Source organism: Pseudophryne corroboree, chromosome 4 (genome assembly GCF_028390025.1).
Source record: "Pseudophryne corroboree isolate aPseCor3 chromosome 4, aPseCor3.hap2, whole genome shotgun sequence".
Taxonomy (NCBI): Eukaryota; Metazoa; Chordata; class Amphibia; order Anura; family Myobatrachidae; genus Pseudophryne; species Pseudophryne corroboree.
Window position 1 is genome coordinate 604,049,500 of NC_086447.1, and position 21,264 is coordinate 604,070,763.

At 42.0% G+C, this 21,264-nt stretch overlaps 1 protein-coding gene across 3 annotated transcripts in view; it reads right to left on the bottom strand.

The window, feature by feature from the left end:
* Positions 1 to 21,264, bottom strand: part of COG2 (component of oligomeric golgi complex 2) — a 199,487-nt gene that overhangs the window by 164,379 nt on the left and 13,844 nt on the right. For all 3 annotated transcript variants that reach the window (XM_063917580.1, XM_063917579.1, XM_063917582.1), the window contains exon 4: positions 10,223 to 10,303. In XM_063917580.1, the coding sequence (XP_063773650.1) occupies positions 10,223 to 10,303 (81 nt within the window). The remainder of the gene's footprint in view (positions 1 to 10,222; positions 10,304 to 21,264) is intronic.

Consider the following 21,264-nt stretch of genomic DNA (forward strand, 5'->3'; position numbering starts at 1 on the left):
TCCTTTTAAGGTTGTTAAGAATAGCATCTGGATTTTATTTTATTTTTCTGATAATGGGGCAGATGTATTAACCTGGAGAAGGCATAAGGAAGTGATAAACCAGTGATAAATGCAAGGTGATAAACGCACCAGCCAATCAGCACCATAATGTAAATTAATAGTTATTAGCTGATTGGCTGGTGCGTTTATCACCTTTTATTTATCACTGGTTTATCACTTCCTTATGCCTTCTCCAGGTTAATACATCTGCCCCAGTGCCTGGTTAGCTTTCCTTGAACTGGCTCTATTGGTGACGGAAGATGAAATGTCCAGGGTTTCTTGAAGACATGCTAGATGTGAATGACATTTGACTACCCTTTGCACTTTTCTAGCAGAATGGATCACATGTACTGTATGCAAATGCCCTGCTTACACTCTTATATAACAGTTTGCTCAGATATATCCTTTATGTAATATTGTTCTTTAATATATTTCCACAATGTAGTGGTTCTCAAACTGTGTGCCGTGGCACCTTGGGGTGACTCTGGACACTTCCAGGACTGCCTTGGATTGGTGGTCTCTGACCAATTAAAATTATTTATGGTCAATGTAATAAGCAAAACCAGCGCTGGTGGCTGTCAAACATAAAATATGTGGACAAACAGAAGCAAATCCTGTCCCTCACCACACAATTGAACCTAAGGATGACATATAAACACAATTTACCTAATTTAATATTTCTTTCTAAATTTCTCAATAAGAAACTTTTGGCCTAGGGGTGCCATGAAAAAAATACTAATACTCTAAGGCGACGTAATTCAAAAAAGTTTAGGAACCACTGCCACAATGTTTGGCACTTTATCTATCCTGACTTTTATGCATTACACTTGAAATATTATACATATTGGTGGCTTGCATTGTTCCCTCACAACGCTGGCGCCATGGCTTTCAATCTGATCACAATACCATTTGTATTTCACTTGTACATTCTTCATGGGTTTTCTCCCACACTACAAAGACATAGCTTCATATCAATCTGTGTATATGTCCCTAGCTCAATTTTACAAAATCCAGGACATAATAACGTGTGCAGGCTGAGTTGGACACATCTCAATATGCATCGAACATGGTAACATTTAAGCCAGGAGCAAACAGTAACACAAGTGCTTGGTTTACACCAGAAGTAAGTAAAGTGTATAGTTGTGGCTTGTCAGTTTCCCTACAGTGGATGTTATGCTTAAGGGTAATGGGGAAAATGTATCAAACCTTTAAATAGAACACTCTAGAAAATGTTATACATTTCCCCATGATGATTACAATATCAACACCAACTCTTCAAGATTTCCAATATTTTTGTAAGGAGATGGAAACCTCAAAGCAACTTCCCTTTTGCTAGGCAAACCATAGAGACCTTATACTTCCCAAAATGGAATTCTATTTTATAGTGACGTTTCATAGGTCTGTAAGATCATACAGTAAGTCTGTAAGACACTCACTATGAAAAGGCATAATATTGCATTATATAACACAAACTGACTAAATATTGCAATAATATACCAGTATACACACAATAAGGTATAATATACTTTAGTAGTGCTGTTCCTAATTTCCCTCTTAGACAAATGCATCCTGTCCTTTATGAACACAGAAGGGTAAGATATACTGCAGCCTGCTTAGCTTAACTATGGATTTAAAGTTTAAGTTCCACATTTAGCAATGATACAGGCTAGTAGCTGCAGCAGGTCTGACAGCCACTGCCTTCCTTATATGTGCTTAGAAAAAGAAAGCGTGAGGACAGTTTTTTTTTAAGCTAAGAAACAACAAATATTTAAAAAAATGGATTGCCAGTTCTTTGTCAAAAGCCTTGTAATAAGCAATGGTAAGACCATCTGGACCTGGACTCTTTCCACCAGCATAGATCTGCTGGCACTTGTTCTGTAGTAAACTGTAACATTTCCATTTTCTACACTGCATTTTGACCGCATAATGCAAATACTCCAGAATCTTCACTTCTTGGACCTGCAAACTGATTTGACATTCCCTGGGGCACATATATATAGGAATATTGCTCATGAAAGCATGTTGCTATTGCCAAGTGTTAACCGTGACCTGTGTATTTAAAAATGTTAGATTTAAAAGGGGTGGAATGTTTTAGAGAGTCATAGATTCTGCAATCCCCCATGTATATTTCCCAATTTGTCCATAGATTGCAGATATTTTACAGTAATTCACATATCTTTTTCATGCAGACATCAGATCTGCATATCATGAAGGTTGTTTTTTTTTATTAGTAAAATACTATTAATGGTATGCAAATATTCTGATTGTTGCCATATGCTAGTAATCTACAGGCCAGATTGGTCTGTGAAATCCAATGTGTTGGACAACCTGATTTACCAGTCTTGCGGAATCAGATATATTGCTGATTTTGTTACACAATTATCGTCAAAATACAGAATTGTTCCAATTGATTGCTGATGTATGGACCCCATTAGGCAAGTTTACATTCAATACAATATTCACTTTAATAATGTTGGTACAAGCACGTTAAAAATCATGAATAAATTATTGACTGCTTTGTGTCATTTTATTAAAGAATGAAACTTAAGCCCTCATTCCGAGTTGTTCGCTTGCTAGCTGCTTTTAGCAGCATTGCACACGCTAGGCCGCCGCCCTCTGGGAGTGTATCTTAGCATAGCAGAATTACGAACGAAAGATTAGCAGAATTGCGAATAGAAAATTCTTAGCAGTTTCTGAGTAGCTCGAGACTTACTCCTACACTGCGATCAGCTCAGCCCGTTTCGTTCCTGGTTTGACGTCACAAACACGCCCTGCGTTCGGCCAGCCACTCCCCCGCTTCTCCAGACACTCCCGCGTTTTATACTCGGTCCCCTTCTCCACGTAGAATCCATGGGGTACCTGAAAATAAAATTATACTCACCAAAATCCTGTGTAGATCTGTCCTCTTCTGCTTGTAATCCACGTACTTGGCAAAATAATAAAATGCATTACCCGGACCACGCACTGAAAGGGGTTCCATGTTTATTTTTGGCACCAGGACCGGAAGCAGAGCCCGGTGCTGGTTGTGAAAATACGGGGGATCCCCTGTCATTTCCCCCCCCGTATTTTTACAACCAGGACCGGCTGAAAGAGCCCGAGGCTGGTTATGCTTAGGAGGGGGGGACCCCACACTTTTTTTTTCAGGATTTTTTACATATTCCCACCCCTTCCTACTGAAAAACATGCTCTGATCTCTCCATATTATTTTAGTCAGTAAAAAAAAATAATATATATTCTTTTAAAAAATATATAAATAATACTAATAGACAAACCAAGTACATAATCCAGAGGTTCCCAAACTGTGTGCCGTGGCTCCCTGGGGTGCCTCGGGACACTTGCAGGGGTGCCCTGGGTTGGTAGTCCAGGGCCAATTCAAATTATTCATGGTCAATATAATAGGCAAAACCAGTGCTGGTGGCTGCCAGTCATAAAATATGTGGCCAAACAGAAGCAAATCTTGTCCCTCACCACACACCTGACCCTAAGGATGACATATAAACGCGACCTACTTACTGTAATATTTCTTTCTAAATTTCTCAGTAAGAAATTTTTGGCCTAGGGGTGCCGTGAAAAAAAATTCTGATATTCTAGGGCGCCGTGATTCAAAAAAGTTTGGAAACCACTGACATAATCCCTTACTAATATAAATAGATATGCTATTAGCAATAAAATTAACACAAAAAAAACATGTTTTTTAAATTTTTTATTAGATCCCGCCAGTAAAATGAGGCGGACTGAAATTGACGAAATGACTGTCGAAAAGCACTGTTGTCGAATCGACATTCTTCAATTGAATATACTTTTGTCGAAAAGCCGCATTTTTACCATTGCAGACATGTCGAATTTGACAACTGTCGAATTGCAAAAAGTCGAATTTGAAACGGCTGTTTTTTTGTCGAAAAGTACTGTATTGCATTGTCAAATAATTTTTTTGTGTCGAAAATGCCCCGTTTTTCGACAATTCGTCCGCAATTGCATATACCCCAATGTATGCAAATGTGTGAATGCATTCCTGCATGCATCTGACACTTTCTGCTCTCTACAACTGGAGTGGAGGAACAGGGAAAAGGCTTTATAACATAGGCTGACTACATTAACGGCATATTCACACAGGGACAGATGTATTAAGCCTGGAGAAGTGATAAAGCAGTGATACGTGGAAGGTGATAACGCACCAGCCAATCAACTCCTGTCATTTTTCAAACCTTTAATGATTGGCTGGTGCATTATCACCTTCCACTTATCACTGCTTTATCACTTCTCCAGGCTTAATACATCTGCCCCCCAGTTTCAAACAACTGCAGAGCTGGACACCGATACATATACGACTGAGAAACCATTTTATTTGTGGATGGTGCAGGTGCAGATACCGGATGATGGTAATTGCCAGCACTATCGAATAGCTTCAGCTTGGCTCCTTTGCGAGTGCACTGCCAATGTTGATAGATTTTCTTGGATTCTGAGTGCTAGCCTGGCAGCTACCACAGAATTTAAAACCGTAGCGAAAAAAAAATGCTTGAATCAATAACCGTCTCTCCTAGATAAGAAGTCTCCTCACTGTCTAAGTCAAAAATATTACATAGAGAGAACATCCAAACTGCAAACAGATGAGTCACTATGCTTGCAAATACGCGCAGCGAGCACAGCAATATATGGCAACATACGCATTTACACAGACATGCCACAAAGATATATTCAACACATATTTCATACAGCACATAAATTTAAACATATCAAGCACCAGACATCATAAGGTTTCAAATTATATAATGGTTTTGTTGGAGCGGAGCAAGATGGACATGTCGTGCTTGGTGTCAAAGTAACCAGATTAATGTGTGGATTCATTTGATACCTGTGATTAAGTTGTAGCACATTGCCATGAGTAGATATGAATAAATGTAGGAATATAAAGCCACAATTCTGAAGAGAACAATGGACATTCCATTTAAAGCATCTGTGGACAGGAAACCAGAGACCAGGAACCTTGAACAAAAGCCCTCACACTGAGCAATGACTCATCATGAATGAGAAAGTTCCCTCCCCTAGACCAATAACAGAGAGATCTGTACGCCCCCAAGAGACTCAGTGTATAGCTGATCCCACACACAGAAGTGGCTTTTTTGTCCCAGGTGCTGATCGAGATGGGTTTCTGCCGATACTCTGCTGCTGTGAGCATGGAGGGAGAGCTAAAGATGGAGGAGGGGGAGCGTAGTGAGCATTGAGGGAGATGGTGATGTATTGCTGGCCGTGTCTGTATTTGAATTAGTTTGTAAATACTGCTTACTGTGTAAATTGTAACAATGTAAATATATATATATATATATATATATATTGTGTACAAAAAGGTGCAAAACAGCGCTACAACCTGAATACTATATAACCAGATATCCCTAAGATGGGAGATCATAAATTACACAATTATTAGTGCAAGACAGATTATTTAAAAACACTCCAAAATAAATAGTGTCGCAACCAGATTTCAAAATGTCCAATTCCCAAAGTAACTTAGTTTTCAAATTTGTTCTAGTGATAAATCAGTTGCGCCTTCAGTGTTTGTGAATAGAACGTTGTAAATCCTTAAGTGGTAATAAGAATATGCGTACCAGACATATGTAGAGTATTCGCTTTGTTAAAAAAGTCTTTGCATCTGGATGTTCTTTATTCGTACTGGCTCTCCATTCCCATCCGTCCAGGCATTGGTGTGGAGTTTGTACGTATATGCAGAAAACAGTGTGTCAATGTACTGCTCTTAGAGAAGTGACTTAGTGCTATTTTTGTGCAAAGTTAGCAATAAAGTGAGTATGTGCAAAGGAAAGTGCTGTGAGTGCTTGTTAAAAAGCATGTGAATAAAAAATGAGTTTTATTACTGGCAGTGTGCTGATTCCCTTTTTTCCTTAGGTAATGTGCTCATATACCATTTCTTAGGGGTGCAGCACCATATAGCTCAGTGTTTAAATGAAAGGTATATATTTATATGAGACACTTACATCTAGGGTTGCAGTAGATTAAAAGGATGCTGCCATCATTCCGTCCTCAGACCTATATACCTTTAAAAAAGTCCCATATGGGAAGGAAAGGCCTCTGATAGTGCAGTATTATTTAAAAAGCATTTAATAATACATAAAACGACAAAAAGACATACAGATGGACTCGTACAATTTAAAAGTGCATTTAGGCTTATCTGTTATTTCCTTAGATAGGAGCGGAGTGCCGGTATGTGCCCAACGCGTTTCGTCCCTTAGATCATCTCTGGGACTTCCCCTGAGGAAGTCCCAGAGATGATCTAAGGGACGAAACGCGTTGGGCACATACCGGCACTCCGCTCCTATCTAAGGAAATAACAGATAAGCCTAAATGCACTTTTAAATTGTACGAGTCCATCTGTATGTCTTTTTGTCGTTTTATGTATTATTAAATGCTTTTTAAATAATACTGCACTATCAGAGGCCTTTCCTTCCCATATGGGACTTTTTTAAAGGTATATAGGTCTGAGGACGGAATGATGGCAGCATCCTTTTAATCTACTGCAACCCTAGATGTAAGTGTCTCATATAAATATATACCTTTCATTTAAACACTGAGCTATATGGTGCTGCACCCCTAAGAAATGGTATATGAGCACATTACCTAAGGAAAAAAGGGAATCCGCACACTGCCAGTAATAAAACTCATTTTTTATTCACATGCTTTTTAACAAGCACTCACAGCACTTTCCTTTGCACATACTCACTTTATTGCTAACTTTGCACAAAAATAGCACTAAGTCACTTCTCTAAGAGCAGTACATTGACACACTGTTTTCTGCATATACGTACAAACTCCACACGAATGCCTGGACGGATGGGAATGGAGAGCCAGTACGAATAAAGAACATCCAGATGCAAAGACTTTTTTAACAAAGCGAATACTCTACATATGTCTGGTACGCATATTCTTATTACCACTTAAGGATTTACAACGTTCTATTCACAAACACTGAAGGCGCAACTGATTTATCACTAGAACATATATATATATATATATACACACACATATACACACTGTACATGTGATATATTGTATACATATCCTTTTAATAACAAATATATACGTCAATGAGCTTTAGAACTCAGATAATGTGTGGGTGTATTGTTTTCTCTTATGGGATGTAGTGTTTTGCGAAGTACAGCGCACATTCATAGCACATGGTAATAAGATGCGCCTGGCGTCCGCAGTATATATTAGAGCTGGCATTTTAAATATTTGTTAGAAAGTAATTTGACTTTAACATCACGGATATTGGAGGTAATTCAGACTGAATCGCTGCAGCGGCAGTGATCGCAGTCTGAATTACTCTGTGGAGTGCGCACGGACATCGGTCACACTGTGTGTGCGCACCCCGGGAGCCCAGTGAGATGCTATCAGCATCTCACTGGCTGCGATCACCTCTGCCTGATTGACAGACAGTGGCGGTAGCGGGGCGGGAGGGGGCATAGCAACGGCGTTAGAACGCCGTTGGCTGGGTGCGGCCTTGGGGGGAGGGGGAGCTGCACTGTTGGGGAGCTACTCGTCAGGTACAAAAGCATCTCCGCCATGCGATGCTTTTGTACCTGTGCGGCGGGGGAGGGCGGTAGGGCCTGGCATGCGGGGCGAACTAGGCCTGTGCTGGGTGTATCCCCGCATGTCAGAGTAACTGATCATAGATGTGCTAAATTTAGCACATCTACGGTCAACTCTGAATTACCCCCATTGTCGACAACTGACAATAAACCACTCATCCAGGAAATAGGCCCACTGCTACAGGACTTTGTAACCCAAACTATGGTGAAAGCTGGTCCTAAAGTGGAAAATATGACTTTTAAGGAAAACTTCAATCTTTCTGTACGTGTTGTCTTTGAATTAGGACACATTTGAGAGAGGGAGTGGGGTGGCCTTTGCCAGCCATGCTATACTCTACGGGAGAAGGTGTCTCTCATTTTGTCCAGTCATAGGGAGGGGATAAAATGTCATGATACGTTTAGAGAGTTCAAAACACCTATTGAGAAGCGTCTGCAATAAGATCCTCATGCAGAGCGGAGGAAGGGAAAGTAAAGGTCTCTTTTTGTTTTGCTTGAAGGCCACCTCCTGAGAAACGTTCTACCCAAATCCCTAATACAGAGGATTTTATATCAAATGGATTTTATATAAAAGTTTACACATCCACTGCACTAGGTTGGTCATCATCCTGTACAGTGGACAACTCGGAAGACAGACTCATACCCAGATTGTAGGGGAGTAGAACCTAAGACGTTTGCATGGTCTCCGGAGGCTAGCTGGCTCCAAAATCTGTTGTAGAGACTTGGAGACCTGCACAAGGACTTGTATGGACTGGTATAAGCCCTACACCCAAGGTGACTCCACTGGTTATAGAAAGGGAGTTACCAGCAATGTGGATTGACTAGCAGTAGGTACATCAACAGGGAAAACATGGAAGAAGCCAATTTATTTTCTAGTTACAGAATTGCCTGGGACAAGGTGGAAGACCATGCTGGCTCCTGGGAGAGCCCAGCTGCTGAAGAGCACAGGTGTTGTGCCACTGATCACAAAGCCCCCTGTGATCCTAACATGCACTTGAGAATTTATCCTGACAATTGTTTCAGGAACTGGACTTCAGCACAGAAGCGACTCTTCTGGGCAGCCTTTGAGAAATTTCCCTTTGGCAGACATATTTGCACACAAATAGGGAAAATGCACACCAGGCACGTAAAGTGGACTTTGTACTGAACTAATGGAAAACCAGTAACTATGTATCTGAGGAATTACAATGAAAACATCTACTTGAATATAAAAGTGAAACACTTATGTAACCTCAATGAAGCAAATGAAATTTACATTAAAGGAAAGACAGTAAAAGGAGGAGAGCAGGATCATTTGGCTGGCAGCCTAAGAAGGGAAAGCACCAAAGTTTGGGGGAGGAGAGAGCCGGGTGAAAGCTCCTCTCAAATGACTGACCCCATGGACTTGCTGCCATTTTAATGGTGTCCCAGTTGCAATCTATGTCCCTGGTGGTCCAGTGGGGGTGTAGATGACCGGGCCGCCACTGAGCTGTCCCTTCCAGTGAGCACTTCCATTAAAGGACCAATGCAAAAAAAACGGTGGTTGCAGGCAGAGGGCGGGGTATAAGGGAGGGGGAGCCTGTGATAGTGTGAAGATTAACCTTTTGGTGCCCAGACTCTTCCAGCTCCACCTATACCCCATTGGTGTCCAGTTAAAGTGATTATGGGTTGCTTTACAGCTGAAATCACCATCTTACTAAATAAACATTTCCTGTTTTCAGAATATTATGTAAGCTATGTAATACATTACATGCAACTATGGAAATGGATGAAGGTGTTACGTTCTGTTTAGAAGAAACTGAGATATTTACAGGTAAAGATAAAATTATTAGAATTGGACATAGCACTTTAATCTATAAAATATATCTGTAAATATAGACCACCAACATTTAAAAGAACATTGTTACTATGATCCCTAGGACATAACACCATCATTACAAAACTATTTTTATTTTTAGAAAATTGTTAAACACCTTAGTCCGATTGCCTCTTTAATTACATAACCTGCTAGTGTTACAAAGTAGTTTTTATCTGGCTGGAAATATGCAGGGTCCAAAAAAGACTATGCAACAGCAGTTTACCTAATTTACTTAAGGAAGGGGTATTCAAAAGTACATAAATTAGCCCCCAGAGCCAACTGAGGTTGGGGCACAAGCTTGCACTGCAGGGAAATGGACTACAGTATAATCTTCTACACTGAAGACTATGGACTTATGGATTCCTCCAGTGCAGAGTCACAGTGAAAGCCACCCCTCATAACAAGGGGGATTGTATTATAGGAACTGTCCAAAACCAGAGTACTCCTTTAAAAGAGTTCACGGTAGCTCATATACAGTAAAGGTATACAGCAACTGCAAAGTATACTACCAATTCACAAATGTTACCTGTATGGAAATCATTTATTGAACTTAAACTTAAGAATGTAGTGGAAGGTGGTATTGTGGACTATGACAAAATATGTATAAAAAGCTTTTCTTGAAAAATGTTATTGGAAAACTCTGCACATTCCCTTGTATCACTTATTTCAGAGGAAACATTTATTACAGTTATCAACACTGTTAAGTCATTACCAATATAAAAGCACCGTATTATCTTAAAGGCGAACATACCTTTTTTTTCCTTATATCATCTTGTTTAGCCAAACGCTCATCCACTGCCCTTATGCTGTCATTAACAGATGTTTTGAGACTCTGCAAATAGAAAATCTACATAAACCTTTTGTACAACACTATTTAAAATAAATAAATAAAACAGTTTCAATTTTAAACAAAAAGCTGCTCATCTTAACCAGCTATTTTATATACATATAAATGCATACACGCAGGACCCTTTATTACTTACACCTGTATACCTTCCCAGTAACTCCGTTATCTAATCAGCCAATAATTTGGCAGCAACTCAATGCATAAAAGCATGATGGTTTGATGACCTTCAGATGAGTTTAGCTGCAGATCTGGCCCATGCTCTACAGATTACAACATTAGATTCTAGGGTTAGTGAGGCAGAGAATCATGTTCAAAACGTGGTGAATATTTGAACTAAGCTAGTACAACAGTCCAGGACAAAATAGACTATCTGGAAAATAGATCCCTACACAATAATTTGCGGTTTACATGGATATCTGAATCTATAACTGGAGGAAACCTTACCTCCTTTCTCATTACTGATCTGCCTACAGCTCTGGTTATCTTATATGAGATTGATGTTCCCCATATTGAGAAGGTCCATAGGATCGGAGCAGAATGCGAGAAGCACGTCAGCGCTCCTGTCCAGTGATTGTAAGGTATCAAGACTACAAGACCAAAAAAAAACAAAAAACCTGTTTTCATAAGTCTCAGGAGTTGGTGGTGCGTGGATAGAAAATCCTAATATTTCGGGACATTCACGCTGCAGTAGTCAAAAAATGTAAAACGTTTTCAGAGGGCAGTCCTTTGCTCCACAATAAAAAATATCAGATCTGCCTTGCTGTAGTCAGCAATAGTAGTAGAATATTGTACCCAAAATATTTTTACGGATCCTGCTACAGCAAAGTAGTGATGAGCGGGTTCGGATCCTCGGGATCCGACCCGCCCGAACTTCACCTTTTTTTTTTTTTTTTTTTTTTTACACGGGTCCGAGCGACTCGGATCCTCCCGCCTTGCTCGGTTAACCCGAGCGCGCCCGAACGTCATCATCCCGCTGTCGGATTCTCGCGAGATTCGGATTCTATATAAGGAGCCGCGCGTCGCCGCCATTTTCACACGTGCATTGAGATTGATAGGGAGAGGACGTGGCTGGCGTCCTCTCCGTTATATTAGAAAAGAACAGAGTAAACTGAGTGACTTAGTTATGTGGGGAGGATTGGGGACGGGGAGCAGCTGTTAGGGAGTACAGTGCAGGGTTTACCACCAGTGAGTTAGTTTAATCCTTTGTTTCTCTGCCTTAAAAAAAAACGCTCCACCATATCTGTGCTCAGTGTGCTGCACTGCTGCATGATATATCTGTGCTGAGTGCACTGCTCACACTGCCTAATTGTGGGGACTGGGGAGCAGTTATAGCAGGAGTACAGTGCACAGTTTTGCTGACAGTGACCACCAGTCCAGTATACGTTTGTCTGCCTGAAAAACACTCCTGTGGTGTTTTTTTTTCTTCTTCATACTAGTTTAGCAGTCTGCTGACAGTGTCCACCAGGTCCGTTATATACAGTATATTATATATATAAGCAGTACGGTAGGCTACGGCTGTACCTACCTCTGTGTCGTCAGTGCACTCGTCGTCCATAAGTAATATAATACTATACTTACTATCCATCCATCTACATTATTGTATATCTACCTGTGGTGGTTTTTTTTTTCTTCATACTAGTTTAGCAGTCTGCTGACAGTGTCCACCAGGTCCGTTATATACAGTATATTATATATATAAGCAGTACGGTAGGCCACGGCTGTACCTACCTCTGTGTCGTCAGTGCACTCGTCGTCCATAAGTAATATAATACTATACTATCCATCCATCTACATTGTATACCTACCTGTGGTGTTTTTTTTCTCCTTCATACTAGTTTAGCAGTTTGCTGACAGTGTTCACCAGGTCCGTTATATACAGTATATTATATATATAAGCAGTACGGTAGGCCACGGCTGTACCTACCTCTGTGTCGTCAGTGCACTCATCGTCCATAAGTAATATAATACTATACTTACTATCCATCCATCTACATTATTGTATACCTACCTGTGGTGGGTTTTTTTTTCTTCATACTAGTTTAAGAGTCTGCTGACAGTGTCCACCAGGTCAGTTATATACAGTATATTATATATATAAGCAGTACGGTAGGCCACAGCTGTACCTACTTCTGTGTCGTCAGTGCACTCGTCGTCCATAAGTAATATAATACTATACTTACTATCCATCCATCTACATTGAATAACTACCTGCGGTGGGTTTTTTTTTCTTCATACTAGTTTAGCAGTCTGCTAACAGTGTCCACCAGGTCCGTTATATACAGTATATTATATATATAAGCAGTACGGTAGGCCACGGCTGTACCTACCTCTGTGTCGTCAGTCACTCGTCGTCCATAAGTAATATAATACTATACTTACTATCCATCCATCTACATTGTATTATATACCTACCTGTGGTGGTTTTTTTTTTCTTCATACTAGTTTAGCAGTCTGCTGACAGTGTCCACCAGGTCCGTTATATACAGTATATTATATATATAAGCAGTACGGTAGGCCACGGCTGTACCTACCTCTGTGTCGTCAGTCACTCGTCGTCCATAAGTAATATAATACTATACTTACTATCCATCCATCTACATTGTATTATATACCTACCTGTGGTGGTTTTTTTTTCTTCATACTAGTTTAGCAGTCTGCTGACAGTGTCCACCAGGTCCGTTATATACAGTATATTATATATATAAGCAGTACGGTAGATCAAGAACCACTTCCACCTCGTGCTGAAGCTGCTGCCACTAGTCATGGCCGAGACGATGAAATGCCATCAACGTCGTCTGCCAAGGCCGATGCCCAATGTCATAGTACAGAGCATGTAAAAGCCAAAACACAAAAGATCAGTAAAAAAATTACCCAAAAATCAAAATGAAAAGCGTCTGAGGAGAAGCGTAAACTTGCCAATATGCCATTTACGACACGGAGTGGCAAGGAACGGCTGAGGCCCTGGCCTATGTTCATGGCTAGTGGTTCAGCTTCACATGAGGATGGAAGCACTCATCCTCTCGCTAGAAAAAAGAAAAGACTTGCGGCAAAAGCACAGCAAAGAACTGTGCGTTCTTCGAAATCACAAATCCCAAAGGAGAGTCCAATGGTGTCGGTTGCGATGCCTGACCTTCCCAACACTGGACGGGAAGAGCTTGCGCCTTCCACCATTTGCACGCCCCCTGCAAGTGCTGGAAGGAGCACCCGCAGTCCAGTTCCTGATAGTCAAATTGAAGATGTCACTGTTGAAGTACACCAGGATGAGGATATGGGTGTTGCTGGCGCTGGGGAGGAAATTGACAAGGAGGATTCTGATGGTGAGGTGGTTTGTTTAAGTCAGGCACCCGGGGAGACACCTGTTGTCCGTGGGAGGAATATGGCCATTGACATGCCTGGTCAAAATACAAAAAAAATCACCTCTTCAGTGTGGAATTATTTCAACAGAAATGCGGACAACTGGTGTCAAGCCGTGTGTTGCCTTTGTCAAGCTGTAATAAGTAGGGGTAAGGATGTTAACCACCTCGGAACATCCTCCCTTATACGTCACCTGCAGCGCATTCATAATAAGTCAGTGACAAGTTCAAAAACTTTGGGCGACAGCGGAAGCAGTCCACTGACCAGTAAATCCCTTCCTCTTGTAACCAAGCTCGCGCAAACCACACCACCAACTCCCTCAGTGTCAATTTCCTCCTTACCCAGGAAAGCCAATAGTCCTGCAGGCCATGTCACTGGCAAGTCTGACGAGTCCTCTCCTGCCTGGGATTCCTCCGATGCATCCTTGAGTGTAACGCCTACTGCTGCTGGCGCTGCTGTTGTTGCTGCTGGGAGTCGATCGTCATCCCAGAGGGGAAGTCGGAAGACCACTTGTACTACTTCCAGTAAGCAATTGGCTGTCCAACAGTCCTTTGCGAGGAAGATGAAATATCACAGCAGTCATCCTGTTGCAAAGCGGATAACTGAGGCCTTGACAACTATGTTGGTATTAGACGTGCGTCCAGTATCCGCCGTTAGTTCACAGGGAACTAGACAATTGCTTGAGGTAGTGTGCCCCCGTTACCAAATACCATCTAGGCAGGCGATACCAAGAATGTACACGGACGTCAGAAAAAGACTCACCAGTGTCCTAAAAAATGCAGTTGTACCCAATGTCCACTTAACCACGGACATGTGGACAAGTGGAGCAGGGCAGACTCAGGACTACATGACTGTGACAGCCCACTGGGTAGATGTATTGCCTCCCGCTGCAAGAACAGCAGCGGCGGCACCAGTAGCAGCATCTCGCAAACGCCAACTCGTTCCTAGGCAGGCTACGCTTTGTATCACCGCTTTCCAGAATACGCACACAGCTGAAAACCTCTTACGGCAACTGAAGAAGATCATCGCAGAATGGCTTACCCCAATTGGACTCTCCTGGGGATTTGTGGCATCGGACAACGCCAGCAATATTGTGCGTGCATTACATCTGGGCAAATTCCAGCACGTCCCATGTTTTGCACATACCTTGAATTTGGTGGTGCAGAATTATTTAAAAAACGACAGGGGCGTGCAAGAGATGCTGTCGGTGGCCAGAAGAATTGCGGGCCACTTTCGGCGTACAGGCACCGCGTACAGAAGACTGGAGCACCACCAAAAACACCTGAACCTGCCCTGCCATCATCTGAAGCAAGAGGTGGTAACGAGGTGGAATTTAACCCTCTATATGCTTCAGAGGATGGAGGAGCAGCAAAAGGCCATTCAAGCCTATACATCTGGCCACGATACAGGCAAAGGAGGTGGAATGCACCTGTCTCAAGCGCAGTGGAGAATGATTTCAACGTTGTGCAAGGTTCTGCAACCTTTTGAACTTGCCACACGTGAAGTCAGTTCAGACACTGCCAGCCTGAGTCAGGTCATTCCCCTCATCAGGCTTTTGCAGAAGAAGCTGGAGGCATTGAAGGAGGAGCTAAAACAGAGCGATTCCGCTAGGCATGTGGGACTTGTGGATGGAGCCCTTCATTCGCTTAACCAGGATTCACGGGTGGTCAATCTGTTGAAATCAGAGCATTACATTTTGGCCACCGTGCTCGATCCTAGATTTAAAACCTACGTTGGATCTCTCTTTCCGGCAGACACAAGTCTGCAGAGGTTCAAAGAACTGCTGGTGAGAAAATTGTCAAGTCAAGCGGAACGCGACCAGTCAACATCTCCTCCTTCACATTCTCCCGCAACTGGGGGTGCGAGGAAAAGGCTACGAATTCCGAGCCCACCCGCTGGCGGTGATGCAGGGCAGTCTAGAGCGACTGCTGATGCTGACATCTGGTCCGGACTGAAGGACCTGCCAACGATTACTGACATGTCGTCTACTGTCACTGCATATGATTCTCTCACCATTGAAAGAATGGTGGAGGATTATATGAGTGACTGCATCCAAGTAGGCACGTCAGACTGTTTGGGGAGTATTTTTTTAAGTGCCATCCTGTCTGACACTGCAGTGCCACTCCTAGATGGGCCAGGTGTTTGTGTCGGCCACTAGGGTCGCTTAGCTTAGTCGTCACACAGCTACCTTATTGCGCCTCTTTTTTTCTTTGCGTCATGTGCTGTTTGGGGAGTATTTTTTGGAAGGGCCATCCTGCGTGACACTGCAGTGCCACTCCTAGATGGGCCAGGTGTTTGTGTCGGCCACTAGGGTCGCTTAGCTTAGTCGTCACACAGCTACCTCATTGCGCCTCTTTTTTTCTTTGCGTCATGTGCTGTTTGGGGAGTATTTTTTGGAAGGGCCATCCTGCGTGACACTGCAGTGACACTCCTAGATGGGCCAGGTGTTTGTGTCGGCCACTTGGGTCACTTAGCTTAGTCACACAACGACTTTGGTGCAGCTCTTTTTTTCTTTGCATCATGTGCTGTTTGGGGACTATTTTTTTAAGTGCCATCCTGTCTGACACTGCAGTGCCACTCCTAGATGGGCCAGGTGTTTGTGTCGGCCACTAGGGTCGCTTAGCTTAGCCATCCAGCGACCTCGGTGCAAATTTTAGGACTAAAAATAATATTGTGAGGTGTTCAGAATAGACTAAAAATTAGTGGAAATTATGGTTATTGAGGTTAATAATACTATGGGATCAAAATGACCCCCAAATTCTATGATTTAAGCTGTTTTTTAGGGTTTTTTGAAAAAAACACCCGAATCCAAAACACACCCGAATCCGACAAAAAAAATTCGGTGAGGTTTTGCCAAAACGCGTTCGAACCCAAAACACGGCCACGGAACCGAACCCAAAACCCAAAAAATTTCAGGTGCACATCACTACAGCAAAGTATCACTTAATGACCAATAAGTCACCACAATGCTCCACACGTAGATGAATCGTTAACTTAATTCAGTGTGTTAGGAATAGGTGAGGATCCTTTCTTTCCTGGGCAGTATTATATGTGTATAATTATCCCCTGGAGGGAATAGCCCCATTTAGCGATTAGTTACCACTTAATTATTTGTTTTTTTCCTTACATTTTTCTTATTTTATTTTCATTGTTTTTTGGGTGGGCACCTCTAGGCCTAGATGGTGCCCACAGTTTTATTGGTATCCGTTTGGTTAGTCGACAGTCATTAGGTCGACCACTATTGGTCGACACATGAAAATGGTCGACATGGCTTTTTTTTTTTTTTAAATAGATTTTAACATTTTTCATACTTTACCATCCACGTGGACTACGATTGGGAATAGTAACCTGTGTTGAGTGAGGCACCTTGCCTTCACGAGCCATGCAAGGGGACGTGGTACACTAATTGGGGTTCCTGGTCATGTTATGGAAAAAATAACACCAAAAACAATTCAAAAATCCATGTCGACCTGTTGACCATTTTCATGTGTCGACCATGTGTCCATGTCGGCCAATAGTGGTCGACCATTCATACCGGAACCAGTTTTCTTGGCTCATTGTGAAAATGTATAAAATGGTGTAAAGAGGCAATGTAGAAAGCTATTGTTAAATTAGAATTGCTGACACACATAAATAGGTTTATTAGAATTTTTTTTATACGTAACTGATGTGCTTAACATGGTTGATCATTCTTGTATAGGACTATGGAACTGGAGGGAAATAGTCTGTCTTTTTGTGCTCTCTGGTGTCGAAAAGGTTTCTCTCATACTTTTCTGTCCCTAGTAGGGGGTGAGTAGATATGTCATCTTCTATACCTTCTTTTGATCCCCAGTACCCTAAACCACTCCAAATTGTCTCTTGGAATGGTGGTAGACTGAATGCGCCTATAAAACATAGCAGGGTTGTAACCCACCTTATGCATCTCCCTCCAGAGGCAATATTTTTCCAAGAAACTCAATGGATTTCTACCGAGGAAAATTCCTTGTGAGACCTGTGGATTGTTTCTTGTATATCTGCATCTGGCGGTTTCCCTACCATATGGCTCAGTTGGAGTTCTTTAAATCATACCTTACATATCATTGGATGAATTATGTAGATGACAATTTATCGGGAATACCATGTTCTTCTTTGGGAAGCCCCTAAGGCGTGGGATCACAACATTAGTTATGTGGCACAGAAAAAAAGGCCAAAGCAACGTCAGATTCCTACCAGGCCTACTTTATAACACAGTCTGAGGAGACGATGGCCGCCTATAAATAAGTACGTCAGTTTCTGGAGCCTTTTCTAGTAACGCAAGGGAAACATTTCTTAGAATATACTAAAAATAAATATTACCGCTGGGAGAATAGAGCTACCAAACTCTTAGCAGTAGTGTCGACTGATGGTAGCCTTGAAACGGTTTGGGCTCGGGAGACCGGCGGTCAGGATCCCGGATACCAGAATGCCAGTAGGGGGGTAAGTGAAACGAAGCCCTTTGCGGGTTTGCTGTGCTCGCCACAGGTTCTATTCTTACTCTATGGGGGTCGTGGACACCTACGAGTGGGAATAGCCCTCGGCCCCCTGCTGGCACTCTGGCGGCCGGGATCCCAGCGTCGGTATGCTGACTGCCAGGATCGTGACTACATCCCCTTGAAACATATGTCAACCGGGGCAATTTTAACAAAGTCCCAAGATATCGCTGCCAATTTCAGGATTATTTTGAGACCTTATTTAGTTTTTCCTACATTGATTCTGTAGCCCAAGATAGTCTGCTAATTGAAGCTGCATTGCCAAGGTTAATGCAAGCACAATGGGAGGTATTGGCAGATAGCATTACTTTGGAGGAAACTAATCAGGCTACTTCATATCTCCTCCATGGTAAATCTCCAAGACCTGATGGTTTTTCAGGGGATTATTATCGTATATTGCAATCTCATATTGTTCCATCATTATTAGAGCTTTATAGGACTATACATGAGAAAGGAACCCCTAGTCCTCTTTTAATGAGGCTTATATGACATTTCTCCCTAAACATAATAAGGACCCAAGCCGCTTGTCTACCTATATGCCCATTAGTTTATTAAATGTAGATTATAAGATTTTAGCCAAAATTATGGCAATGCGGCTTCAAACTATACTTCTGTCCATCTCAATGGAACACCAGCTGGGTTTCATTAAGGGTTGACACACAATTAGGGCTATATGAGCAGTGATTGCAGCAGTAGGGTCATCTCATAACTTTTCCAGTAATCAGAATGTGTTACAAAGCATAGATGATAACAAGGCATTTTATGGTTTCTTTTAAATATCTTTTTAAAGTATTGGAGCAGAGGGGTTATGAGACGGGCTTTATTGATTTGATACGCTATCTCTGTCACAATACATCGACATCCATATTGGTTAATTAATTAATTAATTTTGGAACCCTATTTTTTTCATGGAAAGGGGTACCCAACAGGGATTCCCAGTTTCTCCTCTACGGTTTAATTTGGCATTGGATCCTACGGAATTTGGAATTTTTTAATGGTATAAAAATCGGTAGAGCAGATATAAAATAAACAGCGTTTGCGCACGATACACTTCTTTATATTGCTAATCCTGAAAAATACCCTTTCTAGGATGTTTGATAGGATTGCTTTATTCAGTTCTATACATTGCTTTAGCATTAATATGGAAAAACCCACAGCAATGTTACTCTATGGTAGGAAAACATGCCCTCCACTGAATACCAAACATGCCCTCACTGTAGCCCCCTGCAATGGGCTACAGTGCCTCCGGAAAGTATTCACAGCGCTTCACTTTTTCCACATTTTATTATGTTACAGCCTTATTCCAATATGGAATAAATTCATTTTTTCCCTCAAAATTCTTCACACAATACCCCATAATGACGTGTGATTTTTGCTAGTTTATTAAAAATAAAAAACTAAGAAATCACATGTACATAAGTATTCACAACCATTGCTCAATACTTTGTTGATGTACCTTTGGCAGCAATTACAGACTCAAGTCATGGGGCAGTGCGGATGGTGTAATGGTTAGAATTACTGCCTCACAGCACCGAGGTCATGGCTTTACCTGTGCGGAGTTTGTATATTCTCCCCGTACTTGCATGGGTTTCCTCTGGGTACTCTAGTTTCCACCCACAATCCAAAAAATATACTGGTAGGTCAATTGGATCCCAACACAAATTAACCCTAGTATCAATGTGTGCTCGTGTACATGTGGTAGGGAATATAGATTGTAAGCTCCACTGGGGCAGGGGCCGATGCGAATGGGCAAATAGTCTCTATAAAGCGCTGCGGAATATGTGTGCGCTATATAAATAACTGGTAATAAATAAATAAAATAATAAATAAGTATTTTTCAATATGATGTCACAAGCTTGGCACACCTATCTTTGGGCAGTTTCGCCCATTCCTCTTTGCAGCAACTCTCAAGCTCTATCAGATTGGATGGGAAGCGTTGGTGCACAGCCATTTTCAGATCTCTCCAGTGATGGTCAATCGGATTCAAGTCTGGGCTCTGGCAGGACCACTTGAGGACATTCACAGAGTTGTCCTGAAGCCACTCCTTTGATATCTTGGCATTGTGCTTAGGGTCAGTGTCCTGTTGAAAGATGAACCGTCGCCCCAGTCTGAGGTCAAGAGCACTCTGGAGCAGGTTTTCATCCAGGATGTCTCTGCATTCATCTTTCCCTCTAACCTGACTAGTCTCCCAGTTCCTGCCGCTGAAAAACGTCCCCACAGCATGATGCTGCCACCACCATGCTTCACTGTAGGGATGGTATTGACCTGGTGATGAGCGGTGCATGGTTTCCTCCAAACATTATGCCTGGCACTCACGCCAAAGAGTTCAATCTTTGTCTCATCAGATCAGAGAATTTTGTTTCTCATGGTCTGAGAGTCCTTAAGGAGCATTTTGGCAAACTCCAGGCAGGCTGCCATGTGCTTTTTACTAAGGAGTGGCTTCGGTACCATACAGGCCTGAATGGTGGATTGCTGCAGAGATTGTTGTCTTTCTGGAAAGGTCTCTCACTACAAAGGAATGCTGTAGCTCTTGGTTCCCTGACTAGGGCCCTTCTCCCCCGATTGCTCAGTTTAGACGGCCGTCCACCTCTAGGAAGAGTCCTGGTGGTTCCGAACGTCTTCCATTTACGGATGATGGAGGCCACCGTGCTCATTGGGACCTTCAAAGCAGCAGATATTTTTCTGTACCATTCCCCAATGTTGTGGCTTGAGACAATCCTGTCTCGGGGAGTCTACAGACAATTCCTTTGACTTCATGCTTGGTTTGTGCTCATACTTGCACTGTCAAGAGTGGGACCTTATATAGACAGGTGCGTGCTTTTCCAACTCATGCCCAATCAACTGAATTTACTACAGGTGGACTCCAATTAAGGTTATTAAAACCGAAAAAAATTAGCGCTAATAAACTGGATATGTTTAAAATTACATACATTTATTACATATTCTACACAATTGATTGTTGCAACAAATATCTAAAAATATGATAAGGGCATATCAAAGCACTGCTTATAATAAGAATTTACTTACCGATAATTCTATTTCTCGGAGTCCGTAGTGGATGCTGGGGTTCCTGAAAGGACCATG